The sequence below is a fragment of the Microtus oregoni genome, unplaced genomic scaffold, assembly GCF_018167655.1.
Source record: "Microtus oregoni isolate MIOR12 unplaced genomic scaffold, Mior012 000040F_ref0000088, whole genome shotgun sequence".
Classification (NCBI taxonomy): domain Eukaryota; kingdom Metazoa; phylum Chordata; class Mammalia; order Rodentia; family Cricetidae; genus Microtus; species Microtus oregoni.
The window spans coordinates 11,274,268-11,296,483 of NW_024543207.1; the positions used below are offsets into that span (position 1 = coordinate 11,274,268).

At 48.6% G+C, this 22,216-nt stretch overlaps 1 protein-coding gene across 4 annotated transcripts in view; it reads left to right on the forward strand.

Annotated features, from left to right (window-relative positions):
* Myo10 (myosin X) overlaps positions 1 to 22,216 on the forward strand; it is a 201,702-nt gene that overhangs the window by 152,726 nt on the left and 26,760 nt on the right. For 2 of the 4 annotated variants that reach the window (XM_041632052.1, XM_041632051.1), the window contains exons 20-26: positions 12,943 to 13,067; positions 13,175 to 13,289; positions 14,951 to 15,057; positions 16,599 to 16,826; positions 17,535 to 17,583; positions 18,143 to 19,027; positions 19,906 to 20,029. In XM_041632052.1, the coding sequence (XP_041487986.1) occupies positions 12,943 to 13,067; positions 13,175 to 13,289; positions 14,951 to 15,057; positions 16,599 to 16,826; positions 17,535 to 17,583; positions 18,143 to 19,027; positions 19,906 to 20,029 (1,633 nt within the window). Of the gene's footprint in view, positions 1 to 11,095; positions 11,247 to 12,358; positions 12,376 to 12,942; positions 13,068 to 13,174; positions 13,290 to 14,950; positions 15,058 to 16,598; positions 16,827 to 17,534; positions 17,584 to 18,142; positions 19,028 to 19,905; positions 20,030 to 22,216 lie in introns of those variants that run through there. The other 2 variants (XM_041632053.1, XM_041632054.1) reach the window with 2 other exon arrangements.

Here is a 22,216-nt window from a genome sequence, read left to right on the forward strand (position 1 = left end):
CAGATCCTAGCCCCTTCTGAACTGGGAATCTGGTGTGCATAGACTCCTGGTGAATGCCCCAACCAAGGATAGGAATAACCCAGCTTTTGAGTATCTTTTGACCTCTTGTTTCCTAGCAACTTGTAACTGCTCAGTGTAATACTGTGTGATGGCTCTAATTTATACTTAACAGACATTGGCAGATATGCGAGACGGATTTTGTGCGCTGGCTAATTTCCCACTATGACATGCGAGCAGCCACTTTAATACATGACTGGGCAGAAGAGAAGACTCCTAGGACACCATGCTCACCCATGCTCCCTCCCACCAGGCCCGCCTGCCCTCAGTAGAATTTACCCAGGACTTACCAGTGCTTTTCTATCTGTCTCAGCACACTGTGTGGAGCAATCGTCAAATGAAGTTCCCCATTTGATTTTGTTTTTCTCCCAGTATTTTGCATGTGTTCATGAATATTTATAAATCGCCTATATTCTTTACTGAAGTTTTTTTCTTCGCTGTACATTTTTATGCAAATTGGGTCCCCTGTGAATGGGGTGCTGTCTCAAGACTGTTTTAGCCCCTCCCTGAATCTGAGGACATCTTTACTCTCCTAGGCGACCGCTCTGCTTGATGACTAGAATTTGGCTTGACTTTTTCTAAGTTGCTGTTTTCATCTTTCTTTAGATAATTTAGACTTTTTAGTCTATGGTTTGTATGTGTTTGTGCGTGTGTGCGTGTGTGTGTGTGTGTTTAGTCTGCCTGTCTGTTTCTGGTGTCATTTTTTGAGGGGAGAGCTTCAAGACAGGGTTTCTCTGTAGCTTTGGAGCCTATCCTGGAACTAGCTTTTGGAGACTAGGCTGGCCTCGAACTCACAGAGATCCACCTGCCTGTGCCTACCGAGTACTGGGAATAAAGGCGTGCACCACCACCACCCAGCTGTATCTGGTGTCTTAAGCAAGGACCCACATACACATATTCTGGTTAGTTATCATCCATACAATGGTTTGCATGGTTACCACAGTGTATTATATCTGCTGTAAACCCAGCATTGTGAAACTCTTCACCCAGACCAGATCTCAGTTTGACAATATTCCGGGTCTGGACACTGAAGAATGTTTACCTGTAGTTCCCTATTTAATCCCTGCCTTTCCTAGCTGTAAATCCTGATTGCGTTGCACAGCCATAACCTTGGGTCTTGATAAGTGACTCAGAGGGATGCCTAGCTATTCAGCATTCTAATGAACGGTGTGGGCGTCACTGCCAGGGAGAGGGACAGCTGCTCTCCTAATTTGTATTTCTCAGCATGATTTGTCAGAGGGAGTCTGAATAGAGGGGGCTGCGACCTGCTCCGTATGGCGGCTGGAGAAATGGCAGAACAATGATGAATAGGGTGAGATTGGAGTTTAGTTTCACAGGATGAAAAGCCTGCCTTGGGTTCTTTAGATAAGAAGGCAACAGATTATACCCAAGGCTGCTCTCTGAAGGTTCGCAGATGGGGTTTATACAATGGGCCGGACCTTATGTCGTCAACTCCTCCAGGGCTGTGGTCAGACTGGAAAAGTCCTTCCTTCCCATCCTCTTCCTCTGGGTCTTTTGGGGTTTTAGCTTTTGTTGTTGTTTTTGGTTTTTCAAGACAGGGTTTCTCTGTGGAACAAACAGCCCTGGCTGTCCTGGAACTCACTGACATCTGCCTGTGCCTCCCAAGTGTTAGGATTAAAGAAGTGCACCACCACTGCCCAGAGAGTTTTGGCTTTTCTGAAATGGGGCCTCACTGTCCTGGAATTTCCTCCATAACCCGGAGGACTTGTGGTGATGCAGTGTTCCCGCTTAGCCTTCTAGGGCTGGAACCTGAGAAGGGCTCAGCTTAAGACTATCTCTGAGCAGATGGAGAACTGGGTGACCTGGCTTCCCACCAGGGTGGCCTTCAGGGCAGGGCCTGCCTCTTTTGCTTTCTGGACAGCAGTAACTTAGGTTTTACCTGTGTGATTCCAATCTCCCTGCCATGCAGGGGGTTCCACCCTCATGAGTAGCCCATGAATGAAATCTCCCCAGGTCCTTGAGGTTGCTCATGATAGGTAACCCCCAAGCTACACCCCAGTCCACGTCTTAATGAACACTCTGGTTCCATTGTTCAACTCCTTTCACCCCTTTTTAGTTTCTACAACTTCTAATCTTCTAAATATACCGTCTCAGCCCTGCAGAACGTAGGAACTGGCTTCATTTGGTCACACAGGCATCACAATCCTTTTCTTAGTGTCTTTAGGGACCCACTGCCGGCGAAGAACATCACTATTTTTTTTTTTTTGCCTGAGAATTTTTTTTTCTGATTGCAGCATAGCTTGCATATGAAAAATTGAGCTCTGAAATATCTTGTCCACTTTGGAATGCTCTTTCAGGGGCCACAGCCTCCTGGGTCAGGGAGCAAGTGATGAGCCACTGATGGGCTCAGTTCCCCAGTGCCTTCCTCACTGACTCTCCCCCACCTGCCCACACCTGAGCTTCCACAGCCCATGAGCTCACCTTGTAACTCAGCAAGGGTTGAGAGCATCTATTCCTGAGCCCACACAACCCACCTGTTTCCTACTGGAGCTGAGTCTCCGCCTCCTCCTCCGTCCTCACTCTGAGCACTGTTTTCCCACGACTTTCCCACCCAGGGAACCTGGGCATTTGGCCACTGCTGATGAGGCCTCCCTGGGGATTCTCCCTGAGGCCGGGAACTCTGGTCCCTTCTCCCAGCTGACTCTGAGTTCCTACCTTTGAACTTGACAGTCTAGCTTACCATCCTGGGCTGACTTGTGCTGCTATGCTGACCGCTGCTCCACGCTGGCTTGCCTTGAGCATATTTTTTACATTTAGGGTTCCTCACCGGGGACAGTCTTCCTATGTGGAAGAACACTTTTTCCTGGGAGACCTTTGTCTGCCAGCAACCTAGGAAAGTGCAGCACGCAGTCCTCTCTCTGTGTGTCCTTCTGCACAAACGCCAAATCTTCAGGACAGACGGTAACTGCCAACAGTGACCTGTGCATCTGGTGTGCTTAGAGGTTCTGCTTCATAGCAGGTGTTTGTTGGGAACTTCCACAGTGTCGAGCCTCCCAGTTAACATGTCTGTAACCCCTTGGGTTTGCAAGATGGCAACTGTCACAACTCTGAGAGCATCATCAAGCAGTTTTGTCAGCATTTTTAAAAAAAAATGTGTTATTTAGGTCAATCTAACTAAAAACAAAGGCAGGGAAGAGTCAGAGCTGAGCCCTGGGAGCCCCCCCCCCCCCCCATTACTAGGAAGCTTTCCCTGGGGTTCTTTAGTGGGTTTGTCCACATCCCTAGCCTGGCTTTTCTGCTGGGTTCAAGGGAACATATTGTTGTCTTTCTGCACTTTCAGGGGAGACTCCGTGCCTTGCTGGAGGGATCCCTATGCTGACATGCAAACTGGCACCTTGCTATGGAGTGTGCTGGGAGTGGGGAGGGGGGGTCCACATTGCAGCATGGAGATGGAAGAACAGGAAGCTTGTCCCTGGGCAGTATTAAGCACAAAGCCCTGGAGAAGGGAAGGAAGTCTACAGTAGGGTCAGGGTCTGCTAGCAGGAAGCTGGAAGAGCGAGGTTGGAGGAAGAGCTGGGGTGGAGGCTAGGCTGGCATTCTCATGCCTCGGGGAAACATCTGACCATATGTTCACTGTGTGGTTTTCAGGCCCCGTGTGGGGATTGGAAACAAGTACGTGACAGGGAGACAATAGTGGCTAAGGTCTGACTGTGTGAACGTCCCGTGGGTACAATGAAAAAGGAAGACTGGCTGCAAACACTGGAGGCCTGGTAGGCCTAGTCCTTCCGAGCACTTACTGTTGTGTGGGCACCCCTTCTCGGCTGTGTGAGCACCCCTTCTCGGCCGTGTGTATGCCCCATCTCGGTCGTGTGTACGCCCCATCTCGGCTGTGTGTGCACCACATCTTGGCCATGTGTACGCCCCATCTCGGCTGTGTGTGCACCACATCTTGGCCGTGTGTATGCCCCATCTCAGCCGTGTGTATGCCCCATATCGGTCATGTGTACGCCCCATCTCGGCTGTGTGTGCACCCCATCTCAGTATGTGTGCACCCCATTTTGTCCGGCCCGGCTTCTGTACACACTTACAGAAGTTCTCCCCACAGCTGTGAGCACTGACAACGCTGTGTTTCAAGGTTTATTTTTAAAGAGTTGCTGTGACAATCTTTTGTGGTGTTCCAGAAACTAAATGCAGAATTGTTGGGAAAGCTGCCATGTTTGAGAAACACTGTTTCTGTCCTGAAAGCCTTTCACGTGGCGGAAGGTCCCCGTACCCGATGTTTGACGTGCCTCGCTGGTTTTGCTGGTTCACGTTCTTGCTTCAGCATTCTTCCTTGTCTGATCAGAGCAGCTGGTGAGATTGTTCGTCTGAGAGTTTATCTAAATGTATGAGCCTTGTGTGAGAAACTAAAGGAGAATGATTTTAAACTTGATGTTTTCTTACCCCGCGAGCTTTTGGGGCTCTGTTTCATCAGGAGATTGCATGATGTGAGTTGTGTACAGAACCTAACACGTTCCAATAGCTGTATTGAAAAGTATAAAGAACATTAACTTTATAAAGATGATTTTTAATAGCATGTATAGCTTCCTGCATCCTGATTCTGGGCCCTACCCCTGAACTGTGCCTCAGTCCCAGGCATGGCCTTTGTTCTTGAACTCAGAAGTCGGCATTGTGGGTGCGTGTGCACATGCGCGTGTGGGTGTGCGTCTAGGTGTGCTGTGTGTGTGTGGTGATCAGTCCAGTGATGGTGTATAAGCTGGCCATAGGAAGACATCGGGTAGCCTTTTTATCTCTCCCTGCCTTATCTTGAGACAGTCTCTCACTGAACCTGGAGCCAGACAGGGGACTAGTAAGCTCAATGATCCTCCTGGTCCCCTGCCCCCCCCAGCACTGGGGTTGTGGGTGCACTTGACCATGCCCAGCTTTTTATATAGGTGCTGGGGATTTGAACTGAGGTCCCCATGCTTCCCAACCTTGTACGACTGTATTCCAATAAAACTTTATTTATATAAACAGGCTATACTTTGTTAGCCCCTGCTCTAACTAAAGTCACTGTCTCAACTGCATTTTAATCCTTAGATTGGATTTCTATTTTGAGCTACTCCCAAAATAGCCACTGTGGTGAAATTCATTCAGGAATACCAGGAAATAAACTCTGCTGTTGTGTAATGCATGCTTTGATGCTGCAGGAACACCCCATCCCCTTTCTGAACTTACGCAAGTGTGGCCTTAGCAGTCACTCTGTCCGACTCTGGCAGGCATGTGCTCTGTGACCCTCGAGGTAAGGAATGGCATCTGTAAAACAGAGATAGCGGTGATGCCTATCCAATAGAATCGCTGAAATCGGTGCCTGGGCACCTAATCCTTGAGACGTGGTAGCTTTCGTTCTGGCTGCCATCGTGAATAGTTTTGGTGTTACTTTTGTGCCTCTTCCTCCTAAATGCAAACCATTCCAGGTGCTGGAACAGAGGAGGGTCCACTTGACAGTGACCCACAGCGGGTGGCTGTGGCACTCGCATGGAGACCACTGCAGTCTAGGAGAAGGTCCACAGGATCCCTACCCAGGGACTCGGTACTCAGTGACACATGGCAGCTCCGCCCACCCCTGGGGCTGGGGAGAGAAGAGAAATAAGCAAATGATTGCTTACCTGCAGTATTTTGGAAGTTGTAGAACAGCATTTCCCAGATGGTCATCTCTTACATCACAAGCTGCACTTGTCATTGTAGACAGTGACTTGTGCAGACTGTGAGATACATGCGTGCGCAGAGGGGAGGAGAGGTGACCCATGCACAGGGAGACCTGGAAGCATCCAGGATCATCTCAGGTTGGGTAGGTGAGCTTCACCTGCAGCAAAGACAAGTGCATTTGCTAGTTGAGAAGCAACTAGACTTATCTGTGGTGTGGAAAAATATAAGTGTGTGTCCTTCCATGAAAAGGGGGATTGGAGCCCTGTTTGAGGGTCCTTGAGTGTGAAGCTGCCCCCTTTGTCTTCATCGTATCCTCGATTTTCCTTTCCCATCGTAATACCCGGGTTTGTGTGGCTCTGGAGAAAGCAGGCAGTTCCAAACTCAGGACAGGGTTTTCTGTGTCCCAGTACTAACTCACCTGCTCCCCTCCGTGTGAGAAATTCCCCTAGGCTATAACCTCCAGGCTAACTCACAGCTCCAGGTGGGCCTCTCTGTCACCTGTGGCTTTCTCTTCTTACCTGGGGAGACTATCCGCCCCGTCCATCCGTCCGTCCATGGGGGGAAATGAACCTCTTCTCCCCGCCCAATGTGAAAATTAGCAAGAATGCAACAGCTCTATGAAACGCCTGTCAGCCCTGGAGAGATGATGGCAGCTGAAAACAGGAAAGCTTGTGACTGACTGAGCCAGCTTTGGCTTTTGCCTGTCAGCGGCAGGAATAGCAAAATCAGGAAGACTATATTGGTGACCTCGAGTTTTAGTGTAATCTAACATGCCTGTGGTATTGAATCTCTAAATATCAAAACACAAGGCTGGCTAATTCCCACAGTTGAGGAGGATGGTGTTCTGTCTGTCCGACAGTGGCAGTCCATGACTGCAGGACAGCAGGGGAGATGTTAGCACGACTGGGGTTCCTTGTTTGGCTTCTGTAGCCATTGGTGCTCTAGAGGTCTCCTGGATCTCCAGAGCCAGGCCGCACTGTCCTTTGCATTTTTAGCAGTGGGGTCCCAAGCACCATCTAGGCTGGACCAGGCAGGGCTGACTTGTGGTGATTCCTACAGAGGCTGGCTTCCCTTGTGGCTGTGTGGGTGAGGCCTTTCATAATTTTTTTTCAACTGATTAAAAATGTCATGTTTACATGATCTCATAAATTATCTCCAAAAGAGGAAGAAGTGATTCATTTTGGAAATAAATTATAATCCATTTATTAATGCCTAAGAGGGCAGCTGAGCTGGTAAAAGCGGGCGCTAGAGGGGAGGGCATGGGTCCAAGAGGGCAGCTCAGCTGGGAAGGCTCCTGACCTGGTAGCAGGAGGGTGTGGGTTCCGTCTCTAGAATCAGCTTAGAAAGCTGAGCCATGCTAGCACATATGTGTATTCTCAGCACTAGGCGGCGGGGTGGGGGGCGGTGAGGCTCCCTAGGGCTCCTTGGCTAGTCTGTATAGCCTAGCCAGTACTCTCTGTAGGTCCAGAACACAAGTGAGTAGACAGATGATAGACACACAGATAGACAGACAGACAAAAGTTCCAAAGACAATAAACTCACTCGATTTTCTTAGATTTACTAGGTACAGATGGAATCTTTCTTTACCGTAGGCAGATGGCACACGCTGTGTTTGTGTGATGTGCTTGACCTAAGACTGGGTCACATTTGGAGGCAATCCGATTTAGAAGTGTACTCACATCTGTCTCTGGCCCCACTGTGAAGCCTTTTCTGGTCCTCTGCCCCACATTGCCAGGTCGCCTGATGTCCTTGTATGTAAATTCCCGGGGCAAATGTTTGCCTACTCGTTATTTAACTAATAACTTGTTCTATGATAGGTCATTGGTTCCTGTCTAGGTATATTGCTTTCTTATTTCATTTTGAAGAAAATATTTGTTTTCTTCTTTTTTTTTTTAACACATTCTAAGAGATGTTGCTATTTTGTTTCTTCTGTATTTGACTGAATTCCTTAGCTACCGTTAAGCATAAGTGAAAACTGTTTCATCCTGTTCAGGAATGCAAACTTTCTCTTACCTTCACTCCTTAGGTGTTTTTAAAAGCCTAGTGGCCTGCTGGGCCTTTAATGTCCTTTCCTTTCTTACTTTCTCACTGCTGGGGCTGGAACTTAGACCCGTGAGGGTGCTCGGCAAGTGCTCCACTGACCTACATTCCCAGGTTCCTCTCTGCTGCCTTGCCTTTTTAGATAGGGTCCACTGGATAGCCCAGGCTGGTCCTACCTTCAACTCCCCAGCTCAGACTCCGAATTATAGGCATAACTACCATACCCAGACTTTTATTTACAGTCTTTTACTTGGGTTTTGTCGTTTTGTTTTGCTTATCTTTGAGACAAGGTCACACTTGCTGCAGCCCTACCTGGCCTGGAAGTCACCAAGTAGACCAGGCTGACCTTGAGCTTGTTTGATCTTCCTGCCTCAGTCTCCCCAGTAACACTAACTACAACACACACCACAACCAGCCAATTCAGGCACCGCGTGACTCACTTGCTGAAAGCACACATTTCGGTGGCTTTTAAATTTTTCACAGGTGCAGCAGGCAGCTATCACCAAAGTCACCATTTGGACCACATTTACCATCCCAAAGAGAATCTCCTTTTCTCCTCCCCAGCTCCCTGGTCAGTCCACTTCTGTTTCTATAGAGTTCCCTCTGCTGGATGTTTTGTCTGAATTGAATCATAGAATGTGTGATCTTTTGCGATGGACTCTTTCACTTAGCATGACTGTATGGTAACGTGTTGGTATAGCATTCCTCGTTCTGGGATAAAATATGTGCAGTCAGCCCTTTTATCCTTGAGTTCCTCGACTGTGGATTTAGGGAGTGGAGAGATGGCTCAGCAGTTAGGAACACTTGCTGCTCCTTTAGAGGACCTGCATTCAGATACCTAAGCCATTAGTCGGCTCACAATTGCTGTCATTACTATCAGGGGATCCAGCACCCTCCTGGCCTCTGTGAGGACAGGCACGCAAGAACATGGTGCACATACACACATGCAGATAAAACACTCGTACACACAAAGTAAAATAAATAAATCTTTTTAAAAAAAGGTGGTGGACAGTGCGTGAGGCATAATATTTACAGTTGTCCCTCTGGCATCTAGTCACATATGTGCATGCACATACGTTCCTCATACATGTGTGTATCCACGCAGTCATGACCACACACAAAGATGTACCGTTCCGGAATGTCCTTAAAGATAAACTCACACGGAGACCTGTTGTCTGAATGACTAGTTCCTTCTCTAGTGCAGTCTGGTCCTTTTCCCACCCATTCTCCTCAGCTGTCTCCCTGCACTTACACCTGCTTTGTTTTTCATATGTGTCTTGCCTTGTGACCAGCCACAGGTACGGCCAGTTTTGCAGGAAGGGGGCTGTCGATTTTCAAAGGGCATCCGTGGCTGGCGCTTTCAGTCATCTCTGCAGAAGGTGCCACCGCTTCTGGTGTGCTGGAGTCAGGTGGCCGCTGGCCTTCAATAGTGGGTGACTGCCTCGTTTTGAGTGTTGTCCTTTGATCACACAAAGGTCCACACTTGGCCTCATCTTTTGAACCCCAAACCATTCTGTCCTGAATGTTATGTCCCTGCTCAGCCTGGGTCTCTTCCCTGCATCTCGTCTCTGCCCCATGTGAAAACTAGACCATGGCAGGCGGGTTTTTTTGCCCACTCCTTTGTTTGGGCTCCTCCTTCCTCTACAGCCAACCTTCCTCTTCGACCCTTGTGACACCAAACTGGTGCAAGTCCATGTGGTGCCCAAGGCTCTTTTTTTTTTCTTTCTTTCTTTCTTTTCATGACAGGATTTCTCTGTGTACAGTCCTGGTAGTCCTAGCATTTACTCTGTAGACCCAGCTGACCTTGAACTCACTGAAATCCACCTGCCTCTGCCTCCTGAGGGCTGGGATTACAGGTGTGTGTCATTCTCCCCCCCACCCCCAACATTTCTTCCATCCCATCCTCCTCCTTGGAAGGGTAGGTACATCATTTAGGACTGAGCACCCAACAATCTCTTATCCTTAGCTATTTGACCAGTTATGACTTTATATTAACTGCTGCTCATTGATAGAAGGACCAAAGCTGAGGACAGCACTAATTTTTTCAAATTATCTAGAAGGCAGTTTGACAGCCTGACCACTTAGACTTACTTAGTGGTAGTAGCCCCCGCCCCACGCCATACCCACCCCCCAGGGCCTTTGACTTCCCCAGCCTTGGACCTTTGCATTCATACGTCAGGCATGAAATTCCCTCCTGAGAGCATAGCAGTAATGCCACTAATGACCCGTAGGTTCATCTGGATGAGTAAGACCATTCTTGTCTTTCTGTTTGTGTTTGCTGCAGTGCAGACTTAGACTCTCTGTTGTATTATGTGTGTGTGTGTGTGCCACCTGTGTGTGTATGTTCTTTCTCCAGAGTGTGCATGTGGAGGCCAGAAGTTGACTTTGAGTAACTTCTATTGCCCTCCCATTACTTATTCATTTATGAAAGGGGCATACCTGTAGGTGGAATGCGTTCTCTGCTGTGTGTGTTCCCTGGATCAAATCCCAGAGCAAGCACCTTTACTGGGCCAACGCAGGGATGCACCACCGCCTTATTTTTGAGACAAGACCTCCAACTGAAGCTGGCTTTGGACTAGACAGGCTAGCTACCGAGTTCCTAAGATCTGCCTGTGTACGAAGCTCAGCATCAGGGTTCACAGAAGTGTCACTGTGCCCAGCTTTTTCAGGGGTGTATCTTTGTCCACGGACCATCTTTCCCAGTCAAGGTGACACCCATGGCACCCTTCCAAACATCAGAAACCTTAAGGACAAAATTTAGCCCCCACTTGTGACTCTTCCACGAGCCCAAATGACAAAAATCTTGTCCGTAGAAGGTGTTTCATAATAGTGCAGTTAGTGACTTCGCTGGGGCTGCAATTGCCTGGAGTTAGAAAGGCTTCTTCCAAAAATCCAGTCTATTTGTTCCCATCAAAACCTGGCTGTTAGAGCCCCGCAGGCAGTCTTTGTTGCGTGCAGCAGGGCTGGGAGAACTGGTTACCAGCGAGGACTAGCAAGCATTAGGCAGGCTTTGAAAAGCAAAACGCTTCTTGTCCAGCCTCCAGCTGTGACATCTTTGAAAGTTAAATTCACCAGAAAAGGAAGTTGCCACTGAAAAGAGAAGCACCAATGGAAAGCCTGGGCTACCCCCTCGTGACCACCGTAGGCGGGTTGCCCAGGGCGACAATCTGCCTATAGAGCCCCCTTCCCCTGGTTAAATTACTGGGAAGGGGCTGAGGCACAATGGCTGTGGGAGTCTGCAGAAAGCCGCAGCTCCCAGCGTCCCTCACTCCCCTCGCAGCACTGTATCGAATCCTAGAACCACACCACACTAATTAGCCCGGAGTGGAAAGGGTTGTCATGGTGACCGGGCACTTTTTTTAAAGCCCAGGAATGGTGTTCATTATTGTTCCAAGTCTTTAGCTGTGGGGAAAAGGTCAGGGTGGCAGTCGTTTTCCGTATGAAGTTTGGCCCGAGAGCCTAGCAGAAGGTGGAATGTCCCTTGGAGACGCAGGAAGATGGTGAGTGCCGACCGGGTTCAGAGGGGCGGCCCCTGGAGGCCTATCTTTTCGAGTGCTCTAATAACGTGGATGCCAGGCTAAGGAATTATGTGGAGGAAGGAGGTGACAGGGCCAGAATGTGGGTCAGGGACAGCGATAACTGGAGGAGTGCTAATTCTCACTTCTTGGAACCTCAGATGACGCCAGTTAAAAGTTTCTCCGCTTCCACTGAATTTATTAACAAAATTGAAGGTGTCTGATAGTCTGTAACCGTAAATGCACTCTGTACTATTCTTCGTAGATCATTGCTGCTAAGGTTTTGTTTCTAAATCTGTCAAGCTAGAAGCGTCACAGCCAAATGCTTCCAGCGCAGCTACTTACCCTCACACTCCCAACTTTAACCCAGAGCTAAAGTGTGTCACGGGGATTTGAATTTCAGAGCCTTTTGCTTTTCTTCCTTTTCTAAGGAGAGTTCAAATGCAGAGACTAAAAATCCGAGTCGCCGGTCCCTGGCCGCTTGCCCTAATTTGTTGGCTACACTCTGTTAGAATACTGCTAAGTAAAGACAACCTGACCACAGTGTTTGTGTAAGGCATTCTTGAGAGGAGTCTGCCTGCTGGAGATGGGGGCAGCTGTTCCATCAGAGGGATTTGCAGTGTGTGTGTGTGTGTGTGTGTGTGTGTGTGTGTGTGTGCGCGCGCGCGCGTGCACTGTTGTCGTCGTCATTTTAATTTTAGTTTTTGAAGCTGCAGAATAACCTGGCTTTAAGCCTACTTTTGTGTTCATGACTAATTGTGTTTTGTTTTGTTTTGTTTTTTTAAGGGTTAGAGAGGAAACTACTTTGTGTTTTTTGGCCTTTTCCACAGTATGGCTGGTTTGGGTTCTTTTATTAGACTTCTATAGGATAACAGCATACAAGTTAATTAAAGGGACTAGGGGCCTGGGTTAGAAGAATGGATCACCGTCCAAAAAGCTGCAAGTGGGAAGTGACCCGCTTTGCTTTCCCCTGAAAAAACGATTGTTCCAGCGGCAGAGCCAGCTGGCAGCTGTGCAGACGGGAGAGCAGACACCCGAGGAGGTGCCTTGGCTTGGCTTCCTGTCTCATCTCTGTGTCCTTGGGATCACTCTGGGGGAACTCGCAATCAGTGAGGTATTGGCCTCGCCGCGCGCGTGAGTGTGTATGTGTGTGAGAGAGAATCTCTGTCCTGTGTGTTCCTTATTGATTACTGTATTTTTTCAGCTAAGAAAATATCTCTCGCTATCCTTAAATAGAAGTTTAACAAAGAGAGCTATATTCAGAACTGTATTTACATAACGTTGTGGACTTTAAAACGGTGACAAGTCAACTTTGAGGTGTATTTGTGACATGATCAAGTGTTTGAACATGGATATTGATATTTTAAGGGATCGATGGTATCGTTTAAGATGTAGTAATGGTATGGTAGTTATGTTAAACTGTCATATATATGCTTAACGTTTTACTAATGAGATTAAATTGGCAAAGGTATGAAGGGACAGTAAAGAGGCTGGTGGGCGCAGCAGGCTTGGCTGGGACTGGGGAAGTTGGTGATGAATCCACAGGCATTTATTTTCTGTTGTGTATTTTGTGTCGGTTCAAAATTACAGTGTGTATATGCACACGAAACAGCAGTGAGGGTGGCCTTGTGAGCGCTGTGTCATCTAACGATCCCATGTCATCCCATTGTTCACGGTTTAGATGCCAGACCAGTTTGATCAGGCGGTGGTGTTAAACCAGCTGCGCTACTCTGGGATGCTGGAGACCGTGAGGATTCGAAAAGCAGGATATGCTGTCCGGAGACCCTTTCAGGATTTTTACAAAAGGCAAGAAGGAGCTAAATGGAGCCTCCCTTTCCTCTCACCCGCCCCACCTCTCTCTCCAGAAGGGGTAGGAGAGAGCAGAAGGTAACACCGTGTGCCCTCTCTGGCAGATACAAAGTGCTGATGCGGAGCCTGGCCCTGCCTGAGGACATCCGAGGGAAGTGCACTGTGCTACTGCAGCTCTACGATGCCTCCAACAGCGAGTGGCAACTGGGGAAGACCAAGGTAGAATGGCGGGAAACTGCCACACCTGCCCTGGGGACTGGTGATGTCCATAAGGTGTAGCGTTCCCAGACACTGCTCGGTGGTTGTTATTAACATCCTGATGTGGGGTGTGTGTGCGTGTGTGCGTGCGCACGGCGTGTGCATGCACACATACCAGGCAGTCAGGAATGCTGATTAAATGAGACCCTTGCGTTGTGAATCTGCAAGGCAACTCAGAAGCGAAGCCCCAAGGTCTTCCAGCTTGAATTTGAATGCCATGTGTGTGTCATCTTAGCCACCACAGCAACTATTGTGTGTGAGATCAGCAGAGAGCCTGAAACCCTTTGGGTTGCCAAAACCTCAGCCAAGAACAAGAAAAGTAAAGCCCACATTCTGCCTTGCTGCTGGAGCAGAGGTCCTTAACCCCTTATTCCAGATGAGAGCTGGTACCTTTACTGAGAGAAAGCCCTCATGTCTGCATCTTTTCAAAACTGAGAGATACTAATGCTAAAGACCCATATGAGATGCAGTTAACTTGACCAGCATTAGATTAACGAGACCCTTAACCAAAATGAGCCTGGAAGGACCTGTAGTTTTTTATTCATTTCTGAACCTGGTGTGTGTGTAACCCCTGAACCAATACGCTTCGTTTCCAACTTCGAACTTGGTAATCAGAATTACAAGGGGTGGGGGAGGAGGGGGCTTGATCTGAACTCAGAACCTCATCCATACTGTCTACTAGGCTCTCATTGCCACTAAACTATGTTCCCAGATCCCAGAATTTCTTCCTCACCCTCCTTTAAAAAAAAATTTATGCCAGGCAGTGTTGGCTCATGCCTTTAATCCCAGCACTTGGGAGGCAGAGGCAGGAAGATCTCTGTGAGTTTGAGGCCAGCCTGGTCTACAAGAGCTAGTTCCAGGACAGGCTCCAAATCCTGTCTCTAAAAAAAAATTACTTTGTTTTTAGTTATGTGTATGGGAGTATGCCTATGAGCACAAGTGCCCATGGAGGCCAGAAGATGTGGGATCCTCTGGGACTGGGAGTTTTGGGTAATTGTGATCCACCTGATCACATTGGAAGAACAGCAAGCGTTCTTAACCGCTGGGCCATCTCTCCAGTGCCCCGAGATGCTTTCCTGGTATCAGTACTTTTCTGTACGTGTAAATTTTTGAAGCCAAGATACTCTGGTGGCAGTTGCTTAGCAGGCATGGAGAGAAGGTGGCTTCCCACAAGATAGCAGAATTATAATGTTTCAGGACTCTCCTGAATTCACTCCTCGGTGTCTCCTCTTTCTGTGCCGATCTCTGTGTCTCTTGTCACTCAGATTCAGTCTAGGACCAATGCAGCTAGTAAGTGTGCCCTGGCAACAATGACCTAAGCAAGACATTAGGAACTTTGGTGGCCATCTGACCATCCCTTCATGCCTGTTGAATGTAGTAATAACAACAGAAGGTGGGACTTGACTTCCTGTCTGCCCCTTTTTGTTTTTCTTTTCATATACCTTTATTGGATTTTAGAATGTATTGGTCTGTGGCAGGTGAGCCATGTAAAATGCCCTGTCCTGAAAAGCCCTATTGTGGGAGTTTGCAACAGACGGCAGTAAAGGAACGGGTGCTGTCCCCAGATGTCTCCTTCTGCAACCGTGTTCTTTTCCCCTGACACATGCCTCCCTCGTGGGCAGGTCTTCCTTCGGGAATCCTTGGAGCAGAAACTGGAGAAAAGGCGGGAAGAGGAGATTAACCGCGCAGCCATGGTGATCAGAGCGCACATCTTGGGCTACTTGGCCAGGTAAGAACCCCACCCATGGGAGGGGCATGAAGCTCTAGATCAGATGAGTGGCCGCAGCAACAACCCAGTAAGCCTGACCTGGGCAGAGCGCACTTAGAAGCCTCACGCTTGGCTCTGTGGCATATCCTGAAACCCCTGGGGTGTGGCAGTGTCCTTTGGCACTGCTACCTGAGGGTGTCTGTTGTTGCATTTCAGATTCTGGGGTCTTCTTATTGGAATATCTCCCTGGTCTCTAATGATTGACAGGCAGAAACAAAAATACTCCAGAATCCAAATATTTTTTTACTGTGTGAAACATTGACCCCTCCCATATTTGTTCATATATGATAAGCATACATTCTGCCTATGAGCTATATCATTCCTAGCCCCAGAAATCGGAAAATCTCTTGATTTCATTTTATTTTTTTATTTTTTAAAATAGTTATTTATTATGTATACAATATTCTGTCTGCGGGTATGCCTGAAGGCCAAAAGAGGGCACCAGACCTCATTACAGATGGTTGTGAGCCAGCATGTGGTTGCTGGGAATTGAACTCAGGACCTTTGGAAGAGCAGGCCATGCTCTTAACCACTGAGCCATCTCTCCAGCCCTTAATTTCATTTTATGTGCATGGGTTTGTTGCTTGTATGTATGTCCTTGTATCATGTGCCTGCGGGTGGTTGTGAGCTGCTGTGTGGGTGCTGGGAATTAAACCCTGGTCCTCTGGAAGGGCAGCCTGTGCTCTTAAGCGTTGAACCATTTCTTCAGTGCTTGAATCTAAAATTTTCTAAGCTTCCTATTAGCATTCAAGAAATTGCAGATTTGAGGTTTGGGGATGAAGAATTCTCAACTTGCCTCGCTTTGTCTAGAGACCCTTTCTCTCATTACTTCTTTCATGGCTGTTTAATTTTGCTGTTTTGTGAGAAAATCTTACTGTGAGCCGTGGATGGTTTGGAACTCAGTGTTGGTCAGCTTGGCCTCATGCCCAAGTGCTGAAACCACCTGCCTTTAATTCCAGCAGAGGCAGATGGATCTCTGTGAGTTCAAGGCCAGCCTGGTCTATAGAGCTAGTTCTAGGGACAGCCAGGGCTACACAGAGAGACCCTGTCTCAAAATAACCAAAACCACCACCAACATAAGCCATGTGCTACCAACTCTGCCTCATGGTCATTTGGTCAGGTGTACTCTGCAGGCCACAGGAAGCCCTTGGCTATTCCATTTCATGTGGTAGCATTTTGTTTTCTTGCCTTCACACGAACAGCAAAACATATGGGATCTTCTTTGGCTGTGTTCACCAGCCTGCGGCAGACTGCTCAAAGTTGGTCTTCGGGTTACTTGTTAATTTAGCAGAGATAATGATAGGATTCTAGCTTTCTTTTGTTTATTATCATTCTTTTGTTTCTCTTCTGTTTTGTTTGGGCCTAAACTTCCTCCCCTGCCTGCCAGTCTCCATAATGAGAATCCAGGCTCAAATCTGAGTGATTTCCTTTTGTCTCGTCATAATGTAAGCTCATCTGAATAGCCCAGAGCCTCATCTCCTACACGGCCATCTCATTTGCAGGAAACAATATAGAAAGGTCCTCTGCGGTGTGGTGACGATACAGAAGAACTACAGAGCCTTCCTCATGAGGAAGCGATTTTTGCTCTTGAGAAAGGCAGCCATCGTCTTCCAGAAGCAACTCAGAGGACAGCTGGCTCGCCGGGTTTACAGACAGCTGCTGGCTGAGAAGCAGGAGCAGGAGGAAAGGAAGAGGCAGGAGGAAGAGAAGAAGCGAGAGGAAGAAGAAAGGTATGTACTTGCTTGGGTGAGACATAAGGGGACCTTGGGAATGTCACCCCTCATGGGTGTCAGGAATTCCCAGGTGACTTGGAGAGCTCGTGTGAAACAGTAGTTCTTGACAGCCCAGAAGACTCAGGTCTGTGAACAGTTCTCTTTATACACAGAGTAAGTACACCCATCCGTGTGTGTGTGTGTGTGTGTGTGTGTGTGTGTGCGCGCGCGCGCGTGCGTGTGCGTGTGTGCGTATGCAACACACAAACAAGCATACATGTAGGTGCGTGATGTGGAGGGCAGATGTTGAAGTCAGGGAGCTTCCTCAGTTTCTCTCTGCTACCAGTGAACCGGAAGCTTACCAATCTGGAAAGGCTGGCTGACCAGCGAGCTCCAAGGGGCTCCTCGTTTCTGTTTCCTCCAACATTGGAATTACAAATATGTACCACATGCTTGGCTCTTTGCATGGGTGCAGAGGATCTGAACAGAGGCCTTCATGCTTGCACAGTGAGGACCTTACAGACTGAGCTGTCTGCTCAGCCCTCTTCCTGTTTTTTAACTGGCAGAGATATTTGGGCTCAGCAGTCAAGTGCTTGCCTAGTATCCAAGCACCGGCACTGCCAAAAAAAAAAAAAAAAAAAAAAAAAAAAATTAGTCCCATTGAAAAACAGTTTCGGAGATTTTGGTTTTCACCAGCTGTTTTTCTTTTCTGTTTTTTTTTTTTAGAGAGCGAGAGAGAGCACAAAGAGAAGCTGAGCTCCTCCGCGCCCAGCAGGTAAGGACCAGGACTACATCTGGGGCTCTTCATGTACTTCCTTCCTGCGGCAACCCTTGACACTGGGGTTTAGAATGGAAGTCAAGCGGGAGGTAGTGGAATAACAGATGCTGGGGAGATGCTGGTACCCGCCCCTCCCAGTGGTGCAGGGCTTAGAGAGTGCTTGAGATTTCAGCGTGAATAGTACGGTCTGTCTGTAGTACGGTATCGCCCTGGCAGTGCCCTAGGGATGCCATCACATTCTGTGCCGTTTCCAAGGCTTGGTTTCTCCTGAGGCCTCTCTGTGTCCTTACACCATGCTTGGTTCTTAATGTGTCTTTCCTGGTGTTTGTTCCACTCTCCACTTTTATAAAGACACCATTCATATTGGATACAGGCTCACCTCATTGACCCCTCGTCATTTTAACTTAATCACCTGATTAAAAGCCCCTGGTCCAACTACTGCCATATCCTGGGTGTTAGGGAGAGGACTTCAGCATGTCAGTTGGGTGGGGCTATAGTTCGATGTGTGTAAAGGAAGAAGGTGCTGATTCTAAAACCCATCTTCCCCCATGTCCAGGAGGAGGAAGCAAGGAGGCAGCAAGAACTTGAAGCCTTGCAGAAGAGCCAGAGGGAAGCGGAGCTGACCCGGGAGCTGGAAAAGCAGAGGGAGAACAAGCAGGTGGAGGAGATCCTCCGTCTGGAGAAGGAAATCGAGGACCTCCAGCGCATGAAAGAGCAGCAGGAGCTGTCCTTGACCGAGGCCTCCCTGCAGAAGCTGCAGCAGCTGCGGGATGAGGAACTGCGGAGGCTGGAGGACGAGGCCTGCCGTGCTGCCCAGGAGTTCCTGGAGTCCCTCAACTTCGACGAGATCGACGAGTGTGTCCGCAACATTGAGTGCTCCCTGTCCGTGGGGAGCGAGATTTCAGGCGAGCTCAATGAACTCGCGGAGACGGCCAGCGGCGAGAAGCCAAACTTCAACTTCAGCCAGCCCTACCCCGAGGAGGAGGTGGACGAAGGTTTCGAGGCTGACGATGATGCCTTCAAGGACTCGCCCAACCCCAGTGAGCATGGCCACTCTGACCAGCGAACCAGCGGCATTCGGACCAGTGATGACTCCTCAGAGGAGGACCCTTATATGAACTACACGGTGGTGCCCACCAGCCCCAGTGCCGACAGCACGGTGCTGCTTGCTCCGTCCGTGCAGGACTCTGCCAGCTTGCACAACTCCTCAAGTGGGGAGTCTACCTACTGTATGCCCCAAAACAACGGGGACCTGCCCTCCCCCGATGGCGACTACGACTATGACCAGGACGATTACGAGGACGGGGCCATCACCTCTGGCAGCAGCGTGACTTTCTCCAACTCCTATGGGAGCCAGTGGTCCCCAGACTACAGGTATTCTGTGGGCACCTACAACAGTTCTGGAGCTTACCGGTTCAGCTCGGAAGGGGCCCAGTCCTCGGTGAGTATCTGTCCTCTTGTCACTGAGAGTAGAAGTGCCCCACCGTCTACCACACTGCGGCATTAAGACAGGACCCCTAAAGATGTCAGTTGTGTTCTTAGAGAAACTCTTCAACTCCTTTCTTTTTCAAAATGGGGTCATTGCGGAGCCCAGAACTGACCTTCATCCAAGCCATCTACAGACATACCTGGCTTAAGCTGGCCCCAGAGTCCCTTGTATTGAAGAATTTCCTGACAATAACTTAATAGTCCATACTAAACAGTGTATTTCTTATAATCTTGATAAGGGAGGAATGTTCTTTTCATTTTCTGGGTCTTTTATTTATTCTTTTTTAAATTTTCTTAGGTTTTTTCTTTTTGTTATGTATTAAATACTGTCTTTACTTTTTCAGACTTGGCCATGTTTTTGGTATAACAACTTAAAGAAGAGTAACTTTGGCATGGCTCGATTAAAATGATGCCCTTAAGTATCTCCTCCTGCCCTGTTTTTAGAGGCTGGGCTTCTCTGTATAACAGCTCTGACTGTCCTGGAACTAGCTCTGTAGACCAGGTTGGCCTCAAACTCACAGAGATCTGCCTGTCTCTGCCTCCTGAGTGCTGGGATTAAAGGCATGCGCCACCACCTCCTGGCTAAACATCTTTTTAGCATGGAGCCTTCAAGTAGAGGTCAATTTGTGTTGTAGGTATCAGGTCAGCTCACAGCTTGACCCTAAGGGCTGAGTACTCTGTAATTCTGAATTCCTCAGATGGCCCCAAACTGTGATGGCCCGGATAGGGAGTGTGCTCCAGTTATGTTGATGTTTAGCCGGTGGGTGTTTTCATCGCTTGCTTCCCACATCCTGCTCACCGCTGCCTCTCCCTCTCTGTCTCCTCGTCCAGTTCGAAGACAGCGAAGAGGACTTTGACTCCAGGTTCGACACGGACGACGAGCTCTCCTACCGGCGAGACTCTGTGTACAGCTGCGTCACTCTGCCCTATTTCCACAGCTTTTTGTACATGAAAGGTACAGCCCGCAGCCCCCACAGCCTGGGTTGTACATGAAAGGTACAGCCCGCAGCCCCCACAGCCTGGGTTGTACATGAAAGGTACAGCCCGCAGCCCCCACAGCCTGGGTTGTACATGAAAGGTACAGCCCGCAGCCCCCACAGCCTGGGTTGTACATGAAAGGTACAGCCCGCAGCCCCCACAGCCTGGGTTGGGGTAAAGCTATGGAGAATCAGTCAGCACAGCCCTCACCTGTCACCAGTGACGGGCCACTTAGGTGAATGAAGAACCCTGGGTCGCGTTGGGGCAGTGTGGCTGCTACTGCCTGGTGAATGTGGCCTTGACTTTTCTGAATTGGTTCCGGGTGATAGGTCAGAGTTTGCGAGCATGCGCGTCCGTTTTTCATCCCACTCTTCACCTGTCTTGTGTCACCTCTTTGTCACTCACACTCAGATGTGAACTCGGTCACTGCTGTGAAGGCCCTGGGACCGAGTTTAATGAAAACTCCGCTCTGTGTCCCTCCTCCACACACACAAGACCTGGAAGGATGTGTTGACAGCTGTGGGGACATAGCCAGCTTATACCTGCTGCACCATGACTTTTTTGGGCATCTCTTCCAGTTGCTGTTCAATATCAAATGTGCTGCACTTAAATATTAGGCATCAAAAAACCTGGAGGCACCTACCGCTTAGGAATTGTTTTAATTCAGGTCTTAAGTTTGTGCTTGGATCATGTGTGGTGCTGGGTCCTCACACAGAGTCAAGCACAGTGAGAAACCAGTCATCATCGGGATTGGCTGGCAGATTAATACAGATGGATTATTTCTTGTAGGGTCCTAGGCTAGGGGTGGTGGGGAACGGGGAGTAGAGCACGGGGCCTCGGAATGACAACAGAAGCACTCATCCCTGATTCTGCAAGCCTTGCTCTCCTCCTGATTTCGCTATCAGCAAGGATTTTGTTATATCCAGCCCTTTTCTTCCCTGCCCGCTCACACATGCACACACAAATTCGTGTGTGTCCGCCTGCCTGCCTTTTCTAAAACGTGAGTCCAATGACCATGTTCAGTTATTTCAGTTTTCACTGTGAGCCAAATATCTGCAAAGTGCTCATAAATTTCCTGCCGGGTTTAGCTTGGGGAAGACCTCTGTTGCCTGAAGTCACGTTTGGAAAGATGAATGCTGGGAAATTCCTAAGACACTTAGCACTCAGTGAGTGTTGACCAAGGAGGAAAGTCTCAAGGACAGGGCCCCCTGCACGCCCAAGTGCAGTGGACACAGCAGGGAGTTTCCTAGGGCCCAATCCTAAACAAAGAACTATAGGAAACTAGCCACACTGAGTAGAGGACCTGTCCTCTCCAGGGAAAAGCCTCCCTGTTGGTTATCCAATGCCAAGTGGTCACCCTGAAATCATAAACATACAGTCATGTGTTCTGAGCAGAAGAGCAGCTGCAGGGAGGCCCGCACAGCGACTACTATTGACGCATTTGACTAAGATTTATCACTTAAAGATAAAACGACAACAGAACAGCCTTGTGCTGAGGTTTCTTCTGGGCCTGTTTTGAACGATGAAGATTAAAGTCACAAATCAGAACAATCATCATGCTTCATCGTGAGAGTCCTTGGCAGGTTTGCGCAGAGAAACAGTTCTGCCTTGGCTTAGTCACCAGCGGTCTCAGCCAGCTGAGTGGAGAACTTCCAAAGTCTGAGGAGGGAGAGTGGGTATTTTTGTTGGGGGGGGGGGGGGGCTCTCTCAGCTCTCCATTGGCTCCAGGAAAGGGTCTGTTAGATGTGTTTTCTGACTGAAGAGGAATACATTGTTGTTTGGGCCTTAAGTCTCCATGTCATATGTCCCTTGCTTTGGTCACGGTTTGATCAAAAGAAGATAGTATGAACTGTTTTATAGTGAGAGGTAGAAATGGGTTGTGTTCTCCCATGTGCCATTGTGAAAGACTTCTGAGTGTGGCTGGTAAGATGCCAGCTACATATCTGTGAGTGAACCTGGCTGCCAAGGTCACCTCACCCTATGAAAGATAGCCATGTATGTATTCTCCTTATGTTATCTCAGTTCAAGAACGTTTCCCGCCAGGTGTGCTGGTATGTAGTGCTATTTCCTCTACTCAGAAGGCTGAAGTAGGAGGGCAACAATGGCATCGGAATGAAACCCTATCTCAAAATAAAGACTGAAAAATGGGGTGAGCTGGAGTGGA